This window comes from Scyliorhinus canicula, chromosome 6 (assembly GCF_902713615.1).
Source record: "Scyliorhinus canicula chromosome 6, sScyCan1.1, whole genome shotgun sequence".
NCBI classification, from domain to species: domain Eukaryota; kingdom Metazoa; phylum Chordata; class Chondrichthyes; order Carcharhiniformes; family Scyliorhinidae; genus Scyliorhinus; species Scyliorhinus canicula.
The window spans coordinates 105354738-105375813 of record NC_052151.1 but is presented as its reverse complement, the minus strand read 5'-3'; the positions used below and the strand labels follow the sequence as shown (position 1 = coordinate 105375813).

At 49.5% G+C, this 21076-nt stretch overlaps 1 protein-coding gene across 3 annotated transcripts in view; it reads left to right on the top strand.

Moving 5' to 3' along the window:
- Positions 1 to 21076, top strand: part of tmem244 (transmembrane protein 244) — a 155403-nt gene that overhangs the window by 36484 nt on the left and 97843 nt on the right. For 2 of the 3 annotated variants that reach the window (XM_038799809.1, XM_038799807.1), the window contains exon 3: positions 13916 to 13989. In XM_038799809.1, coding sequence (XP_038655737.1) covers positions 13916 to 13989 — 74 coding nt within the window. Of the gene's footprint in view, positions 1 to 2943; positions 3335 to 13915; positions 13990 to 21076 lie in introns of those variants that run through there. The other variant, XM_038799808.1, reaches the window with a different exon arrangement.

Below are 21076 nucleotides of genomic sequence, written 5' to 3'. Positions count from 1 at the left end.
TGCCTCGTTATCGAAAATGAGCGGATTAAATATTTCTATCACTTTTGGACCTGCTACAGTGAGCAACAACGCTATGCAGCTCTCATCATGCTGTGGCTGCAGACTAAGAGCTGTGATGTAGAGAGTGAATTGCTGTCTAAAATAAAGGCCATTTCTCATCGACATTACCAGTGACTCAAAGCTGGTGTTGTGTTTTGAGACCTTCATCTTGGACTTCGAAGTCTAGCAGTGCATTGAGTACAAGTTGCCAGTAGTTCACGAGGCTAGTATAGGATTTTTTTCTTTTTTCATCTTCTTCTTCGGAGTTATCTTTAGTTGTTCAAATCTTCAAAGAATCTCATCTTCTTAGTAGATCTTCAGCCTTGGTACCATGTTATGTTGCACAGACGAATGTCCAGTTCTTGACCAGTTGAAGTGTTTTATTAAAAAATGAATGCATGGTAAAGATAACTATGAGAAATATATTACAGACTACTAATACTGATAAATTATCCTAGAGTTACTGCAAGTATGACTGTCCACTAACACGACTATCTCCCAACTTCGAGATATAGAGTCACGTGGTAGATTTACACTGCCACCTGCTGGTCGGATGTCATTTACATCATTATATACATGACTGCTTATGCATATCATCACATGCACGATCTTGGCTCTAAGACTTAAATGCTAGCCTCGGCTCCTGGCTTTTAGATTTGGGACTAGCCTCACAGGCTGTTAGATCTAAATTGGTTGTTGGGTGTAAACTGTGTCTCTGCTTCTGAGGATGCCTACAATTATATATCATTTGTCTAGACACCTGCATCTCACTACTTTTAAAGTTGCAAATCATTATGCCTTTTGAATGCTGGCTGCTGCTGCCATTAGGCAGATTTCTACCTGTTGCCTGAGAGACCCATGACACCTGTTGCTGGGCAGATCACATCCCAAGATGCCTTGTTACATTTATGTTTACTGCTGTTACTAGGCAGATTTACTGGGAAGACCTGTTGCTGGGCAGATCCAAGTACTGTGTGCAGTTTTGGTCTCCACACTGAAGAAAGGATAAACTTGCGCAGGACTTGGTACAACAAAGATTCGTGAAGTTGGTCCCTGGGATGAAGGGGTTATCTGACGCTGAACGGTTGATTAAATTTGGCTTATATTTTCTGGAGTTAAGAATGAGAGATGATTTCATTGAAGCACATGAAATTTTGAAGGAGTTGATCGGGCTGATGCTGAGAAATTGTTTCTGCTGGTCAGGGGGTCTGATACACAAGCTCAGTCTCAAAGTAAGGGCCAGATCTTTTTGGGCTTAGATGAAGAGACATTACATCACCTCAAATGTTTGTGAATCTTTGGATACTCCATTGTTGAATAAATTTAAGACTGGGAGAAACAGATGATGAACATGGATATGGGGAGTGAGCAGGAAAATGTGTTGAAGCTATGATCATGTTGAATGGTAGAACAGTCTCGATAGGCTGGATGGTCTCCTCCTGATCATATTTCTTGTGTTCTTATTTAGCTATGGCAGATGCGTCATCCAAACACAATGCAACACACTTATTGACATTCTTCCCTCTTGAAGGTCCCGGTTGTATATAACAGCAGGAAGCAGCAGAGAACTGGCAGGGCGCCCCCCACTCACGTATCTCCTGACTCTATTTCGAGAGGCTGTGCTCTGCAGCATGGGGCCAACTGTGATTGAACCTGTTATATTTGCTTTTGCTGGAAGCATTCAGGATGCTTGTGTGTTCCTTTCTTATTCATTGCCTCAAATCCCACTGCTATGGCTTGAAATGAAAGTGGGAGGTAGCGTGGTCATGGACCTTCAGTTTCTAACACATCTCTTTTCCTCATCCTAACCCTTCACTTCTGCGTTTTTGCTTTCAGTTACTCAAGTCCTACCTTTTGATCAATCAGTGCAGTCTCACAGTGAAGGATGAGAGAAACACCAGGCCTCCAGTAGAAAGCATTGTTCTCAAACTTGCAGCCACCAGCTCAGAAACCGGTACGATGTGGCTGAGAAATGGGATTTGCACAATTCAAGGGCAAGCTCTCAGATGTGTTTTGTTGTTGAGTACTTGGGTGAGGTCTTTGATGGGGTAATGTGCAACATAATACTATTGAGAATGATAATCACATCAAGGTGATTGGCACAATGGCACCTCTGCCATAGAACCTAGAGAATCTAACTGCAGGGTATCCTGCAGACCTAGAGCTCATCATTTTGAGGGGGGGGGGGGGAACATGTTAGCACAGTGGTTAGCACTGTTGCTTCACAGCTCCAGGATCCCAGGTTCGATTCCTGGCTTGGGTCACTGTCTGTGTGGAGTCTGCACTTTCTCTCTGTGTCTGCGTGGGTTTCTTCTGGGTGCTCCGGTTTCCTCCAAACATGTGCAGGTTAGGGGGATTAGTCACACTAAATTGCTCCATAGTGTCCAAAAGTTAGGTGGTATTGCTGGGTTACGGGGATAGGGTGGATGTTTGGGCTTAGGTAGAATGATCCTTCAGGGCCCGGTGTAGACTCGATGGGCCGAATGGCTTCCTTCTGCACTGTAAATTCTATGACTAATGACTAAGTGGTGACCAACTCCATGACGGCACTTGTGATGACACCAAAGATGTAGTATTTGCTATCTCAGTTTTCACTGCAGCTCAGGCAGAAGCCAGTCAACATCTCAGTGGAAACTCAGACTGAGTTCATAATATCTATGTTTATTGCTATGCAAGTCCAGGCTTGCTAGTATGAAGACATTATAGTTGTGGATATCAGTGTTCCAAGGTGTTTGCAGGCTCTTACAGCAGTCCAGCAATCTGTGATCCAGTAAATTACTAGGACTTCTGAGCCTTGTCCCTGGAGCAATGATTGTGGTTCCATGGTGCAGGAACCATTGGTGCTTCTCAGCCAGAAACCTTTGTCTGCTGCTGCCTGTTCTGGGAAGGTACAATCTGAAGCCTGGTTCTCCAGAATCAGAGCTGCTCTCAGATGTCTTGAAGTGGACCAAAAATCACGTGTGCAGCCAATGGGTAACTGGGAATTCTGCTAGCCTGGCAGTCACTTAACTGTGAAGTTCCTTCTTATGGCCTTTTCAACCTCCTTGATGCAGTGATATATGACAATCTGTGAAATGTCAAAAATATCAGTTTCTTCTATCTAGAAGAATGTGGTGGCATAGAAATTGAGGGCCTTGATTATCTTCACAGCTGCTGACAGTGCCACTTTCACTCTGCTGTGAGGCTGCAGGTCTGGTTGTCAGAGGATGCACAGTTTGATGGAACACTGACATCTCATACACTGCTCCTGACTGAGGTGGAAATAGGAGAAGTGTGCTATGAAGATCCTTGATGGGTAAGGCATTTGACTGAGGACTCCCTCCGTCCCCTCATTGTGCAGCATCCCCTCCCTATTGCCCTTGATCCATCTCCCTGTAAGAAAGGTATCTGAAACTATAATCCCATTACTGCAGTCAGTATTTCTCCTTACAGGCCTTCCAACTCCTGTGACCTAATTGTCAGAGAGCAGCACTCTTGTGAATCCATAAACTTGTGTCAACTTTTAGGTGGCACGGTGGCACAGTGGTTAGCACTGCTGCCAACAGCACCAAGGACCCGAGTTCAATTCCAGCCTTGTGTGACAATGTGTGGAGTTTGCACTTTCTCCCCATGACTGTGTGCGTTTCCGCCAGGTGCTTCGGTTTCCTCCCACAGTCCAAAGATGTAAAGCTTAGGTCAGTTGGTCATGCTAAAATTGTCCCTTAGTGTCCAAAGTTGTGCAGGTTAGGTGGGGTTATGGGGATAGGGCAGGGGAGTGGGCCTAGTTGGGTGCCCTTTCAGAGGTTCGGTACAGAATGGCCTCCTTCTGCACTGTAGGGATTCTCTGATTCTGCAATAACATAGGGCACAGTAATTCCATACGCTCTGCACTTCACTTAACAGTGTACGGTGATCCCATTAAAAAGTGACAATGGGGTTACTTCATGCACTTAAATGTTAGCTGGGATCAATGAAGTAAGAGGTGCAAAAATGGTATATTAGGTGTCATGATCCATCCCTCTGCATGCTTTGGTGCGTATGTGGTATGATCACACATTGATACCTCTACAGTAACAGTGCACTGTGTGGGCCACACTGCAAGTGGTTGGAAGCGCTCCAGCTGACATTCTTAGAGTTCTGGGCTTCTGTAGCACTAGCACCAGCGAACTCTTGGAGATAAATTTCATGGTTCAGGGTTTTTTGTTTATGCCTCCAATTTTTTTTCTTGGTTCAAAAGGTAAGTAACCTAGAGCAGCAGGGAGGCGCAGTGGCTTAGCCGTGTTGCCTCATGGCACCGAGGTCCCGGGTTCAATCCCGGCTCTGAGTCACTGTCCGTGTGGAGTTTTCACATTCTCCCCATTCGCCCCCACAACCCAAAAGATGTGCAGTGTAGGTGAATTGACCATGCTAAATTGCCCCTTAATTGGAAAAAAATGAATTGGGACTATAAAATTATTATTAAAAAAGGAAGTAACCATTAAGATGGCTTGCATATTGTACACAAGCACTTCTCCCAAAATAGTTTATGAGAATTGCAGCACAGTGATAGATATAATTAAAACAGAAAGGCTCTGATGAAAAATTAACATCTGCATGGGCAGCACGGTGGCGCCGAGGTCCCAGGTTCGATCCCGGCTCTGGGTTACTGTCCATGTGGAGTTTGGGCATTCCCTAGTGTTGGCATGGGTTTCACCCCCAGAACCCAAAGATGTGCAGGGTAGGTGGATTGGCCACGCTAAATTGCCCCTTAATTGGAAAAAATGAATTGAGTACTCTAAATTAGTTTTTAAAAAATTAACATCTGCATGGACATGGGCACTGGATTTTGTGCTTTGTCTCAGCGACATGCACGAAGAAAGGAAAGTCAGACAGAGCTGCAAAGTTTGAATTTTAATGTAATTGTAGTCAGAAAATTCTGAAATTATATCTGCCAGAATTATAATTGTCTCCTTGTTTCAATTCACTTAACACTTACCAAATTTCAGCCCTGAAGGAGGGATATGACACCTGTCACAAGCCTCAAAACCAGACATAATTACACACACAAGTGCACCCGCAGGCAGTGGGGGCACAGCAGCAATGAGGTCTTTCTGATTATAATATATAATAATACTACTTGAGATACGGAAAAGTCAGTGGAAAACAAGGAGCAAAAAGAAAAAATCAGCTCCAGGATCTGCATAAATCTGATGATAACTCTCAATGTACTCAATTGGGCATTTAGAACAAAGAACAATTAATTCTAGACTTCATTCCCATTTGATATCATTGTTGTGCAGAGCTGTTTTGTAAAAATACAACTCCTCACTGTAAGCTATTATTATCATAGAAGCAATGAATTAAAGATGTGTATTAGTCCTAAACATACTACAAGGTGTGAATCACACATTATTCAAATAGTGCTAATTGAAATAATTGTCTGCACAAGACATATGCCAACTACTTTTGTTTGTTGAACACATGCTCCATATACACAATAAAGTTAAAGGTTTGACAAGATTACTGTATCTGGGACAGACTTTCATTTTCCATATTTGTCTGCATTACCCGTGGTTAATGAGGATGAATGCATATTTAGCAAACTGACTCTGTCTCGATATTTTGCATATAATGGGACAACATAAGTCATGAGGGTTTCTATGTTTGTTGTAGTGTATCCTAAGTGAATTCCCCACAGTTTTCCATCCATCAATTTTCATCCGACATACTCCTAGTTGACAAGCCACCTTGAGGGAGAGAGTAATACATTTTATTAAATTTAGAGTGCCCAATTATTTTTTCCAATTAAGGGGCCAATCCACCTACCCTGCACATCTTTGGGTTGTGGGGGCGAAACGGGGAGAATGCGCAAACTCCACACAGACAGTGACCCGGGGCTGAGATCGAATCCGGGTCCTCAACGCTGTAGGCAGCAGTGCTAACCATTACACCACCGTGCCGCCACTGAGAGTAATTTTTATTTAAATTGGCCGTTAGTATTGATTACTAACAATCAAACTGGTAAACTGGCAGCTGGCAATTTGACTAGATAGACAACCACCGGACATTTAAACCAACTGCTTGTTTTGTAATTTTTCTGTTTTCTGATTTTTCAAAGGTTCTGAATAAAAACAGCATTAAATACGGACACCATTTAATAAAAAATTTCATACCACTAAATTTAACTATAATGGACTGAATCTTGCTGGGCTTTAGATATCAATCGCTCAGCACTCTTACACCTCCTCATCCATGCACCACTTCAGGAAGAGTACAGAATGAATTAATGAAGAAATGTTGAAGTTACGGTCTGTAATTCACTGCTCCACCACAGGCTGCACTGTGGACACTCTCCCAGAGTCAGCAGCAACTCAAACAAGGACACTTTTTCCATTCTCAGGTCACGACAAAACACGGCAATAAAAAATTGTCCTGTTCAATCAGATGTAACTGGATTTTTAACTATGGGAAAGTTTAGAAATGTCATTTGATCTGTCGGTGAATTCCCCACAACTATCTAACAACACTTTGCGCTACACAAGTGCTAGGCAATGACCATCTCCTACAAGAGAGGATCTAACCATTGCCCCTTGACAATCAATACCATTACCATCGTTGAAACCCCCACAATCAACATCCTGGGGGTTACCATTGATCAAAAACTGAACTGGGCTTGCCATGTTAATACTGTGGCTATCAGGGCAAATCAAAGGCTAGGAATCATACAGCGAGTAACTCACCTCCTGACCCCCTCAAAGCCTGTTCATCGTCCACAAGGCACAACTCTGGAGTGTAATGGAATACTGTCCACTTGCCAGGATGAGTGCAGCTCCAACAACACTCAAGAAGCTGAACACCATCCAGGACAAAGCAGCCCATTTGATTGCCCCCCTTCTACAAACATTCAAACCCTCCACCGCCGACGACAGTGGCAGCCGTGTGTACAATTTACAAGATGCACCGCAGTAACTCACCAAGGTTCCTTCGACAGCACCTTCCAAACCTACGACCAGTACCATCTGGAAGGACAAGAGCAGCAGATACCAGGGAACCCCACCACCTGGAGGTTCCCCTCCAAGTCACTCACCACCCTGACTTGCAAATATATAGCCATTCCTTCACTCTCGTTGGGGCAACATCATGGAACTCCCTCTCTAACAACACAGTGGATGTACCTACACCTCAAGGACTACTGCGTTCCATGAGTAAGAAGTCTTACAATACCAGGTTAAAGTCCAACAGGTTTGTTTCAAACACAAGCTTTCTTGCAAGCTCCATTCACCTGAGGAAGGAGCTGCGCTCCGAAAGCTCGTGTTTGAAACAAACCTGTTGGACTTTAACCTGGTGTTGTAAGACTTCTTACTGTGCTCACCCCAGTCCAACGCCGGCATCTCCACCTCATGGCGTTCCATGAAGGCAACTCACCACCACCTTCTGAAGGGCAACTAGGGATGGGCAATAAATGCTGGCCTAACCAGCGTCACCCACAGCCCGTAAATTAATTTAAACAACCTGGGGCATGATTAAATGGAAAGGTTTAATGGAAAGTGTGGTAGCGAGCAGCAAGTGCCATGAGCTTCCCGACGCTCGGCCCAGTGTGGCCGTCACCACTATAAAACATTAATTGGACCACTTAAAGAGGCCCCACGGGCTTCACATCACAAATGACTGTCCCGCCAGCTGAGATTCGCTGAGATTCGCTGAGTCCGCGCTCGCCAGCCCCCCACTAACAAGGGAGTGCACCACTTAACAGTTCCTGCACAGTCAACTCCACACAACCCGCAGCCATGCCACCGAGGAGGCAAGCCCCACGATTCAGGGATGCCGACCTGACCAGACTGTTGGACATGGGAGAGGTCAAGTGGATTGCCCTTTTGCCCCCGAGGGTCTTGGAGGGTCAGCCACGCGGCAGCCAGTGCCACCTGGAAAGAAGTGGCAGTGTCCGTCAGCTCGGGGAGCATCACCAGGAGGTGCCGGAAGAAGATGAATAACCTCCACCGGGCCACAGGGGTGGGTTGGCACCGGCGTCCGCCACCTTCCCCCACATGCGTGCGGCAAGCACTGCCCCCATCTGGCACGTTCCATGCCCCGGCCACCAATGTCCAGCAGTGCCGTCCCATACTCTCCATTACCTAAAAGCAGGTGGGGGGGGGGGGGGGGGGTCAACTCAGGCCAATTTAAAAGAGCTACTTGTAACTCACTCCCAGTGAGTTCTCCCAGTGAACCAGAGAACACACAGCCAGAGTGAGACACAGCAAAGAGTGAGTTTGGGTATTTGAAGCTAGGTGGAATGCGAAGCTTGTGGGGGAGGAGGTGCTTTTTAACCCTGGTAAGTGACTGGTAAGTAGTTTTTCTTTTCATTGTCTAGTTTATTTATTTTTTTGTTTCGTTTTTTGGAATTGTAGTTGTATAAGTTAACCAAAGGTTTAAGGCATGGCAGGAGATCCCAGACCTGTGTCATGCTCCTCATGTGCAATGTGGGAGCTCCGGGGCACGACCACTGTTCCTGGCTCCTTCACATGTAAGAAGTGTGTCCAGTTGCAGCTCCTGTTAGACCGCTTGATGGCTCTGGAGCTGCGGATGGACTCACTTTGGAGCATCCGCGATGCTGAGGACATCGTGGATAGCGCGTTTAGAGAGTTGGTCACACCACAGGTGAAAGTTACTGAGGTAGATAGAAAATGGGTGACCAAAAGACAGAGCAAGAGTAGGAAGGCAGTGCAGGTGTCCCCTGCGGTCATCTCCCTGCAATACAGATATACCGCTTTGGATACTGTTGAGGGAGATGGCTCACCAGGGGAAGGCAGCAGCAGCCAGGTTCATGGCACCGTGCCTGGCTCTGCTGCGCAGCAGGACAGGAAGAAAAATGGCAGGGCTATAGTGATAGGGGACTCAATCGTGAGGGGAATAGACAGGCGGTTCTGCGGACACAATCGAGACTCTAGGATGGTATGTTGCCTCCCTGGTGCAAGGGTCAAGGATGTCTCGGAGCGGCTGCAGGACATTCTTGGGGGGGGGGGGGAGAAGGTGAACAGCTAGCTGTTGTGGTGCACATAGGCACCAACGATATAGGTAAAAAACGAGACGTGGTCCTCCAAGCTGAATTCAGGGAGTTAGGAGTTAAAATAAAAAGTAGGACCTCAAAGGTAGTAATCTCAGGATTGCTACCAGTGCCACGAGCTAGTCAGAGTAGGAATGTCAGGATAGATAGGATGAATGCATGGTTCAAGGGATGGTGCAAGAGGGAGGGATTTAAATTCCTGGGGCATTGGAACCGGTTCTGGGGGAGGTGGGACCAGTACAAACCGGACGGTCTGCACCTGGGCAGGACTGGAACCTATGTCCTAGAGGGGGTGTTTGCTAGACCTGTTGGGGAGGGTTTAAACTAATGTGGCAGGGGGATTGGAACCCCTGCAGGAAGTCGGAAGGTAGTAAAACAGGGACAGAAACAAAAGGCAGTAAGGGGGAAAGTGTAAGGCAGAGAAGACATAGTCAAAAATCAAAAAGGAGCACCTCACAGTTGTTTATGCACTGCAGGTGGAGGCAGGAACACCCTGGTGAGACAGCAATTGGAGGTCTGCTGGATCCTAAGCCCCAGCTGGCTCTCAGTCCATCCAGAGCCTCTGGACAGGTTTACTCAGGACGTATGTAGTCAATAGGGTGCAGTTGTGATATTCACAGGGGGAAATCACGACAGTCCATCAGGCCCATAGCTGACTAGTGGAGTCCCAGAGGCTACGGGCGCAGGAGTTGGCACCGGCAATGCATGGCACCGAGGCCAGCACTGCTAGGATAGTGACCGCAGTGGAGAGCCTGGTGCACGACGCAAGCAGCATGAGTGGTGGTGTCCAAGGAGCCGCACAGTCAGTGACGCCCATGGCTAAGGGCCTCGGCAGGATGAACCAGTCATTGGTGGATGAGACCCAGCACCAGGTGGATCTTGCTGAGGTGCTGAGGAGCATATTCCAGACTCAGGTGGGCATTGTGAGACCCTCCAGAGCATTTCCTGGTTGCAGTTACCTACTCCTAGTGGCCATTAAGGTCACTGCAGCCCTGAACCACTAAACCTCAGAATCATTCAAGGGCTCGAGCGGGGATTTCTCTGGCATCTCACAAGCTGCAGCCCACAAGTTCATCCATGAGGTGACGGATGCCCTGACATGGACCAAGCCCAACAAGATGCCCGGGCAGCAAGATTCTTTTCCAATAACAGGATGCCCCAGATCCAAATCGATGACACACATGTCGACTTGCATTCACCGGGCCATCTGGGAGTGCCCAACATCAACAATGAGGGTTGCCATTCCCTGAACTACCAGCTCATGTGCGACCACCACGTGAAGATCATGAATGTGTGCGCACGCTTCCCAGCAAGTGTGTAAGACACCTGCATCCTCTCGGAGGGTTGCCCGCTTTGTGGTGGTCTGCTGTGGTCTCCAAAGCCTGACACAGCAGCGGGGTGACATGCTGGAAGTGGTGGGGGAGTAATATGTCGCCACCTCAAAGGAGGGGAAAGACGAGGATGAGGAGGCGGCAGATCACGAGGGGTTGGAGGACGAGCCACAGAAGCCCCCACAGGACCATCTGGAGGATGAAGTACAGGTGGCAGGGGCGAGCTCCGGCAAGCTCGTAGGGTGAGGGAGGCCTTTATCCTCAACTGCTTCACATAAGACGTGGCCCCGTCCATCTTCCCTTCTTCCCATTCCAACCTTCATGCGTCCCCCCCAACCCTCGGCCTCCCCCCCCCTCCCCCCCAACCCTCGCCCCCCCCCCCCCCCCCACCACCACCAACTCCCACCCTCCCAGGGCAATGGGACTGTGTCGGCACTGTCAGCGGGCAGGGGGCTGATGATAACCCGCTGAGAGCTGAGTGCTGGTGCTCTTCATTCAATCCTATAGTCTGACCCGTGTCCATCTGTTGAGTGCTCACTCACACCCATCACCTGGGGTGAGGGGCTGGAAAGATCCCAGGACTCCCATTACCAGGGATTGGTGCTCGGCTTGCATTGCAAAAGAAAGTGCCAGAGGCGTCATGCTGATCGAGGCCTACAGACTTTAATGGTGTACAGAAGTGTATCCAACTGCCCCATTCTCCTGATTGTACCACCCTGTACCACCCCATTCACCCCACCCGTCTCAGATCCCTCCACCCTTTCCCCTTCACCCCCTACCCCCCATTTCCTTCCCTTACTTCTAACCCTCAGTATCCATCAGTGATCCTCCACATGCTCGGCCTTCCGTGCTCTACTGCTGCATCTGGCTTTGTCCACAGGACGCACATCAGAGAGGTGGAGGCAGCCTCCTGCTTACTATGTCCCGTGGCCTTTGATGCCCCAGGCAAGTGTCCTCTGGGTACTCTGGGGCCAGAGGACTCCAGTGCACCGCACTACCGGGTGCTGACTGTGGAACACGCCGTTGTCAGGGGGTGGAACTCGGAGGTGCTGGTGGCTGCATTCTCCCCTCCTCCCGGTCGGTGCCTATAGGGCTCTAGGGTTCACCTCGGGATGGGATGGAGTCCCGGCTGCCCCTGCATCACCTGGCTCTGTCAACCCTGGCGACTCCTCAATGTCTGCAGCATGGTGTAGACACCCTCGGCCATGCTCCTCAGTGACTGGGACATGCTCTGGAGTGCCCTGGCAACGCCCACTTTGCAATGCCCACCTGTGACTGGGACACGTTCCCCAGTGACCAGGACATGCTCTGCAATGCCTTGGGAATTCCCACCTGGAACTATGACATGCTTCGCAGCGCCTCATCAAGGTCCACAAGTGGTTGATGTCCCCCAGCGAGCGGGACATGCTGCTGAGGCTCTCAGCCATGGCCATCACTGACTGAGCCATGCCTTGTACTCCTCCACTCATGCTGCCGACATTGTACACCAACCTCTCCTCTGCGGTTGCCACCCTGGCAGTGCCATGCATTGCCGGCACCATCTCTTGCACCTATAATGTCTGGGACTCCTTCAATCAGCTATGGACCTGCTGAAGGGTCACTAACATCCCCCTCTGAATTTCTCACTCTATCATCTGCATTAGCTCCAGGCAAGCCTGTGCCAGAGGCTCAACATCTGCCTGGGACCCAGCTGGGCCCTGGGATTCAGCAGACCCCATCTGCTGGTTTGCCTGGGCATTCCTGCTTCCATATGTGTAACTGTGTGGTGCTCACCAGCTTCTGCCCCAGAAGCCTAACCGCAACATTTCCCACTGAGGTACGTGATTCTGCGCTGGTGGAGGGTGGGGTGAGAGCTGCTCCGCGACTATTATGGTTGCATCATCGGAGCTCTCCTCCGAGGTGTTCTCTTGGTAGGCGGGAGCGGGCAACCCGGATTGGCCGCGCCATCGCCTGCAGGTCCTGTGGGAGAATGGACATGTGGTCAGTGGGAGGGATGGGTATGGCATTAACAACTAATGTTTGGCAGGTCATCTGGGTGGGGGCCAGTGCATCCTCATCTCTGCGCTGTACTGGGCAGCGCGGTGATCCAGTGGTTAGCACAGCTGCCTCATGGCGCCGATGTACCAAGTTCAATCCGGACTCTGGGTCTCTGTACCTGAGGAGTTTGCACATTCTCCCTGTGTTTGAGTTGGTTTCACCCCCACAACCCAAAATATGTACAGGGTAGGTGGATTGGCCATGTTAAAATTGCCCCCTTAATTGGAAAAAATTAATTGGCTGCTCTAAATTTTTAAATAAAATTTAAAAAAGAAATCTCTGCGCTGTACACCAACCTCCACGCTGGTCACTGATCAGTCCTCGTCCACCCTCGCAACCTCCAGGGCCTGTTCCTTATAGGGGATAAGGTTCGGATGTCCGGCACCCCTTCACCTATCTGGGCCCTCTCCCGTCTGTTATGGGCTAACTTCTCCTGCGGAGACATGTTGATTACTCTTGTGGGGGGAAGGGGTGTGGGGAGACATGCCATAATGGGGGGGATGGGGGGGGGGAGTGTATGTGGTGTGAGTGGGGGGGAAAGGGGGTCCAGTTCAAACTCACCCGAGCGGCCCGGTGGAGGTCGTTGACCTTCTTACGGCACTGGGTGCCTGCCCTCCTGATCACGCTCCTCGAACTGGCGGCCGCTGCCACTTCCTCCCAGGCGGTGGTGGCTGCCCTGTGTGGCTGACCCTCCTGGACCCGAGGGGGAACAGGGCATCCCGTCTGGCCTCCACTTTGTCCAGCAGCCATCCCAGGTCGGTATCACCAAAAACATGCAGCTGGTCTCCATGGCGGCATGGCTGCAAGCGGAGTGGGGTTGGCTGTGCAGGAGCAGTTTAAGTGCTGCCGTCACTTGTTAGCAGGGGGCTGGCGAGCACGATCCTGGGCGAATCTGCAGGCGAGCCATGATTTGAGGCGGGAATCCCGTGGGGCCTCGTTACGTGGGCCAATTAATATTTTGTAGCGGTGACGCCATCGCCAGGTTGAGTTTAGGGGAATTTGCGGCATTTCCTGCTTGGTACCACACTTGGAAATATTCCCATTAAATCGTGGCCATAAAATGTGACCGCAAATTCTGATGAGATGCCAAATTTTATCACAAGAATATATATAAAAGTGAAGAAACATGAGTGCAATTATACAGAGCACTGCACAGACACCATTTGGTGTATTCGGTTTGAATCAAACCGATTAGAATGGATTGCCATTAAAGCTTTAAAGACTTTTCAGTAGTGACGGTGAAGCCAAAATTTGTTTCATGTGTAATTAAATCTGAAAAACAGAAGGTAGGAAACATGTCTTAATATTTTCTTCTTTACTGTTAAAAATATAATAGAGGGGGCATGTTACTGTATGTCTGTTGTTATGCGGGATTATATCCCTAATCTGTAGTCGGACCACGCTGTTTCTGTTACATATCCGTATATGTTTATGCTCCGGCAACTGTTTTTTAAAATTCTGCAATAAAAATGCTGATTATATTTTATAGGCTTGAAACTTACGATGCTCTGATACCATTCGATTTCAAAACAGGCGCGTCATTCGCAAGCTCAAAGTACATTGGTAAGCAAATATAGAATTAATGAAGTACTGTTGATTATGTATCATAATGCTGTTACAAATGGCTGCTGTGAGGTTTCCTTCGATTGTGAGTGAAGAAGACATTATTAATGGTGGTCATATTAGCACAATATTCTGGTAATGAATGGTAGGACATTTACATATGAATTTCTCACATAATGCATTAACTTTAACTTTGGCTGATAGTATCAAATTGGCTGGGGTACCCCTAACATTGCTCTGACTTCAATTGAAATGAAAAGATTGTTCAGAGGCAGCTAAGTGTTAAAATGATCCCCAGTGAGTTTCTACTTATATCATTGAGAAAAGGCCTTTTGCAGTTGGAGAAAAATAAATCACATTTTTCTTTTGCCTGAGGATATTTCAAAACCCTCTCAGCCAGTTAATTACTTTTAATGTTTAGTCATTGTTAGTTTGTCAGCAAACATGGCAGCAACTGGTGAAACATCAATGGACAGTCACCCAGGCTGTTCTAAAGCCACTCATTAATATCCTTTAGGGAAGGAAATCTGCCATCTTTACCTGGTCTGGCCCATATGTGACTCCAGACCCACAGCAATGTGGTTGACTCTTAACTGCCCCCTGAAATGGCGTTGCGAGTGACTCTGTTCAAGGGGAATTAGGGATGGGCAACAATGCTGGCTTTGTCAGCGACACCCACATCCCATGAAAGAATAAATTTGATACAATCCAATGCCTATATTTTTCATTGTAACTTTCATATCATCTGTTCCTTTGTGAAAGCAGATGCAAAGCACTCATTTAATAATTCAACCATGTCCTCTGCCTTTACATGAAGATGTAAAGACCCCTCTGGGTCAAAAAGTAGATACAACGTTTTCCCTAGCCAGTTTATAGGGGAGAAATTTATTGTGCAATGCAGACCATATCGAATCCCAGGGCTAGACAGTGGGTTTCTTCAAATTATATTAATAAAGTACGGCACTTGGGTGTAACGATGCACTTTCACAGACTTCATTAATGAACACAAAACATATTTAATAATATGAATTATACAGCAGCCTCATGGCTGCAACTTGCTCCCAAAATGTCTCTGGGAAATAGTGCTGCCCACACTGTGATGTAAAGAGACATATGACCTGAGGCAAGAGTCAATTGTGGACTACAGAGAACAGAGTGTAAGTAAGCATAGGGTTAACTCACAGCTTGGGCCACACCCTGTCTCTCTGGACATAGTTATGTAGTTCTAATAAACGTTTAAATATTCAACCATACAAGACTCAATCTCTGTGAGATTAACTGAAGATAGAACATGGTGACAGCTAATGGAAAAAAACAGAATCTCCGAAGCTGCAGCAGAAAACGTAACATTGGAAAACTAAAGAAACAGCATTCTGACCTGTTGAAAGCACCTGAAGTGAAGACATAGAAGAAGATTACCTGAAAGAAGCTACTTTACTGAATTATTATAAGTAGAAAAGCAGAAGAAAATATTCCACTGTGTAGCTGAAGATTGCACAAGATCTCATCGAGGCAACAAAGTTTAGAGTCAAATGACCTAACGGACGTGAGAACAAATCCACTTCTAAGCCACGACTAGTTTAAAAAGATTCAGTGCTGTAAAAAGTAGTTCAAGCAACCGGGTCGGGATTCTCCCCTACCTGGCGGGGCAGGGGACCCGGCGGGATGGAGTGGCGTGAACCACTCCGGCGTCGGGCTGCCCCAAAGGTGGTCGCGCTGGAGTGGTTGCCGCCCCGCCGGCTGGCAGGAAAGGCCTTTGGCGCCACGCCAGCCGGGGCCGAAGGGACTTCGCCGGCTGGCGGACATCCGCGCATGCGCCGGAGCGTCAGCGGCTGCTGACATCATCCCCGCACATGCGCAGGGGAGGGGGGTCACTTCCGCGTCCACCATCGTGAAAGCTATGGCCAATGTGGAAGGAAAAGAGTGCCCCCACGGCACAGGCCCGCCCGCCGATCGGTGGGACCTGATCGCGGGCCAGGCCACCGTGGGGGCACCCCGTGGGGCCAGACCGCCCTGCGACCCCCTCCCCCCAGGACCCCAGAGCCCGCCCGCGCCGCCAGTCCTGCCGGTAAGAGAGGTGTTTTCATTCACGCTGGTGGGAGAGGCATTACAGCAGCACGATTCCCATCCCCGCCGAATCTCTGGTGCCACAGACTTCGGGAGATGGCGGGAGCTGGATTCACGCCGCCCCCCCCAGCGATTCTCCGACCCGGAGAATCCAGCCCCCGGTTTCTGAAAGCAGCGTGGCCATCGTGGGTTCAGAATCGGTGCCATACCACATGGCGGCCGAGCTCGTTGTAAAGGAAAGTAGAAGTAGAAGGTTTAAAAACCTCAACCAAAGCCTGGAATCAACTGCAAAACACCATCCTTCGGTAATGTGGTAGTCGGTATTAGGGGTATTACGGTACCCAGGTTGAGGCTGTAAGACCATTGGTGTGAGAAGTACCTGAGACAGCAAGATCATTGGTGAAGCCTGCCTGCTGGTTCCGCCCTGTAAGGCGGAGTATAAGAGTCTGTGTCTCCCCAGCTGCTGCAATCTGTACCTGCGCTGCTGGGGGAAACATCTAGTCCAATAAAGCCTTCAATTGTAATCCAATCTTGCTTCTGGAGTCATTGATCGAGCATCAATTTATTGGACTAGATTTTAAAGAATGGAGCTCCGAATCAAGCCGGAGAGTCTGCAACTCAGCCCCCACGTGGAAACTCAGGGCAAATTTCAAACACTGGCTGCCGTGCTTCAACGGGTACCTCAGGACGGCCATGACTACACCCACGGAGGACCAGAAGATGCAAGTTCTCCACTCAGGGTGAGCCCAGAGATCTACACCCTCATCAAGGATGCGGACGATTTTGAGGCCGCGATGGCCCTGTTGAAAGGACACTACATTTTCCCACAAGGCGACAAATCCCGGAGGAATTGTTGGATGAATTCTACCGTGCGCTTCTGGTACTAGGTAGGAACTGTGACTGCCCGCATGTTTCAGCCAGCGACCACACAGAACTTTTAATCTGGGACGCATTCGTTGCAGGTATGCTGTCTTCCCAAATCCGTCAGCGGCTGCTGGTGAAAGAGACGCTAGGCTTCAAGGAGGCTCGGGTCCTTGCTAGCTCCCTAGATGTGGCCTCCCGAAACGCCTGCGCATACGTCCCCGACTGCACAGCAGCCCCTTGGGCAATGTGAAACCCACCTGCGGCTGACCCCAATGCATCCCCCATCCCTCCACAAGCTTGTGCTGCGCTGCTACCCCGGGCCCCGCTATTATTCTTGGGGGTAAGCCAAGCACCTCTGGCAGCGCTGCCCGGCCCACTCCTCCATCTGCAAAGGGGTCGGCAAAAAAGGGCCACTTCGTGGCGGTATGCCAGGCCTGGGCGGTCGCCGCCATCTCCGGGGGCAAACCGGGGCCACCACCACAACTCTCTCCACGGGCACTGCCAACTTCGTTTTCCCGAGCCACGTGCGGGCCCCGGGCGCCGCCATCTTGTTCCCCAGGGACCACGTGCGACGCGTGGGTGCCGCCACCTTGCACACCCCCAGCCATGTGCGACCTGTGGGCGCCGCTATCTTGGCTGGAGTCTCAGGACCCCGATTCGGATTACCACACACCGCCTGAGGAAAATCTTCAGCTTTTACCATGACTCGCCTCGGTGACCTTGGACCAGCCTCAGCCCCGAACGCTCTCAACTGCGACGACGACCGTGCTCATCAACGGACACAAAACATCCTGGCTGATCAACTCCGGGAGCACAGAGAGCTTCATGCACCCCAACACGGTAAGGCTCTGTTCTCTTCCCATACACCCAGTTGACCAAAGAATCTCCCTGGCCTCCGGTCTCAATCTGTAGAGATCAAGGGGTTCTGCGTCCTCACGGTCCAGGGAAGGGAATTTAAAAATTTCCGACTCTATGTCCTCCCTCACCTCTGCACTGCCACGCTCCTAGGATTAGACTTCCAATGCACCCTCCAGAGCTTAACCTTTAAATTCGGCGGCCCCATACCCCCCTCACTGTCTGCAGCCTCGCGACCCTCAAGGTCGACCCACCTTCCCTTTTGTGAACCTCACCCCCGATTGCAAACCCATCACCACCAGGAGCAGATGGTACAGTGCCCAGGATCGGACCTTCATTAGGTCGGAAGTCCAGTGGTTACTGAAGGGAGGTATTATTGAGGCTAGCAACAGCCCCGGGTGAGCTCAAGTAGTGGTTGTAAAGACCGGGGAGAAGCACAGGATGGTCATCGATTATAGTCAGACCATCAACAGGTATACGCAGCTCGACGCATACCCTCTCCCCCGCATATCTGATTTGGTCAATCAGATTGCACAATACTAGGTCTTTTCCACGGTGGACCTCAAATCCGCCTACCACCAGCTCCTCATCCGCCCGGACGACCCCAAATACTCTGCATTCGAAGTAGATGGGCAGCTCTACCACTTCCTAAGGGTTCCCTTCGGTGTCACAAATGGAGTCTCGGTCTTCCAACGGGAGATGGACCAAATGGTTGACCGGTACGGTTCGTGGGCGACGTTTCCGTACCTCGACAATGTCACCATCTGCGGCCACGACCCGCAGGACCATGACACCAACCTCCGAAAATTCCTCTATACCGCAAAAATCCTTAATCTCACCTACAACAAGGACAAATGCGTGATTAGCACCGACCGTCTAGCCATCCTCGGCTATGTAGTGCATGATGGAGTTATAGGCCCAGATCCCGAATGCATGCGCCCCCTCATGGAGTTTCCCCCTCCCCCACTGCTCCAAGGCCCTGAAACGCTGCCTGGGATTTGTTTCATATTACGCCCAGTGGGTCCCCAATTATGCGGACAAGGCCCAATCCACTAATCCAATCCACGGTTTTTCCCCTGTCGGCAGAGGCCCGCCTGGCCTTCAGCCGCATAAAAGCGAACATCGCAAAGGCCACGATGCACGCAATCGACGAATCCCTTCCATTCCAAGTCGAGAGCGACACGTCCAGCGTAGTTCTGGCGGCCACCCTCAACCAAGCGGGCAGGCCCGTGGCCTTCTTCTCATGTATCCTCCATGCTTCAGAAATCCGTTATTCCTCCGTTGAAAAGGAGGCCCAGGCCACAGTAGAAGCTGTGTGGCACTGGAGGCATTACCTAGCCGGCAGGAGATTCACGCTCCTCACTGACCAACGATCGGTTGCTTTCATCCACCGACTGCAAAACGTACTTCCTGAACGTGATTGACGAGTACTCCCGGTTCCCATTTGCCATCCCCTGCCACGACATGACCGTAGCCACTGTCATAAAAGCCGTCATACACAGATATAGGGGGTCCTCCTTCATGAAGGATGAACTGCTTCAATTCCTGCTCAGCAAGGGCATTGCCTCGAGCAGGACGACCAGTCATAACCCCCAGGGAAACGGGCAGGGTAGAGAGGGAGAACGGAACGGTCTGGAAGACCGTCCTACTGGCCCTGCGGTCCAGAAATCTCCCAGTCTCCCGCTGGCAGGAGGTCCTCCCCGATGCACTCCACTCCATCCGATCACTGCTGTGTACCACAACAAACGAAACACCTCATGAATGTCTCCTTGTCTTCCCTGGGAAGTCCTCCTCCGGGACCTCGCTCCCAACCTGGCTGGCAGCTCCTGGACCCATCCTGCTCCGCAAACATGTTCGGGCGCACAAGTCAGACCCATTGGCCAAGAGGGTCCACCTACTTCACGCTAACCTTCAATACGCCTACGTGGCGTACCCAGACGGCTAACAGGATACAGTCTCCCTACGGGACCTGGCGTCTGCTGGATCCCCCCCACACCACCTCCCCACCTACCCCACCCTTCCTCCCACCGGCGCACCCCACGGCCGCCCCTTCCCAGGTGGATCAGTTCTCCCACTGGTCTCATCTAGGGGTGATGAAGCTACCGAAGAAACCAAAGTCATGCTCCCGGAGTCACGGATGCCTGAGCCGGCGCCTGCATCACCGCCAAAACTGCGACGTTCACAAAGGACAACCAGGGCCCCCGATTGACTAATTGCTTCATTTTGATATGTACATATAAATAAATACTGTAAATAGTTGTGACATGTAACAAAGCAAAACATTGTACCACCGACGGGTACCACCATAATCTCAACCTCTACCACTGTATAACGCAAACTGCCACCCCAGCCGGACTCTTTTTTTAACAGGGGGTGAATGCGGTAGTCGGTATTAGGGGTATTACGGTACCCAGGTTGAGGCTGTAACACCATTATTGTGGGAGGTACCTGAGGCAGCAATATCATTGGTGAAGCCTGCCTGCTGGTTCCGCCCAGTAAAGCGGAGTATAAGAGTCTGTGTCTCCCCAGCTGCTGCATTCTGTACCTGCGCTGCTGGGGGAAACATCTAATCCAATAAAGCCTTCAATTGTCATCCAATCTCACTTCTGGAGTCATTGATCGAGCATCAGGTATCACAGGGGATGCCCAGAATAGTTGATTGGGTAAATCTCAAGGCTCAGACATGTAACTTTACAACTTTGCAAACGTAGATGATCTGCAATCAAATTGTGTTCAGGATTAGCAATGACAAACTTTGGGAGAGATTTTTGGGGCGAATGACCTCCAGCTCGATGATGCCATTAAATTTGCTATTCCAGCAAGCTACCTGCGCTGCAGATTAGCATTCTAAACCTAAACAATTTTGGCGCGAAGATCGGAGAGGCAACCGCCATTAGTGCAGTGATGCACCTTAAGCAAAATGTGGTTGCAGCAGTGGTGGCCATTTTATACAAGCGATGTGGCAACAAGGAGAAAAAGGAGAGCTTTGCTGAAGGTTCAGCAACCCTTTGTTTTAAAATTGCAGCGTCATATTGAAGGCAATCTAAGAACAACTGTACAAATGCTATCTCAGCATACAGAAACAGAACAAGCTGAAAATGCACAGAATGCAGAAACACAGCAGGAACCACCTTCAACAACAGTTGAAAATCAAGCAAACTCACAAGTTCAACCAATGCTTGACAAGACATAGAAGAAAGCCAGGCAGATTGACTTTGTGATGGACTGTAAACATGTGAATACTCAAAGCATTATGCATATCATGTGTATTGTATAGTATACTGAAATAATATATGTAAAT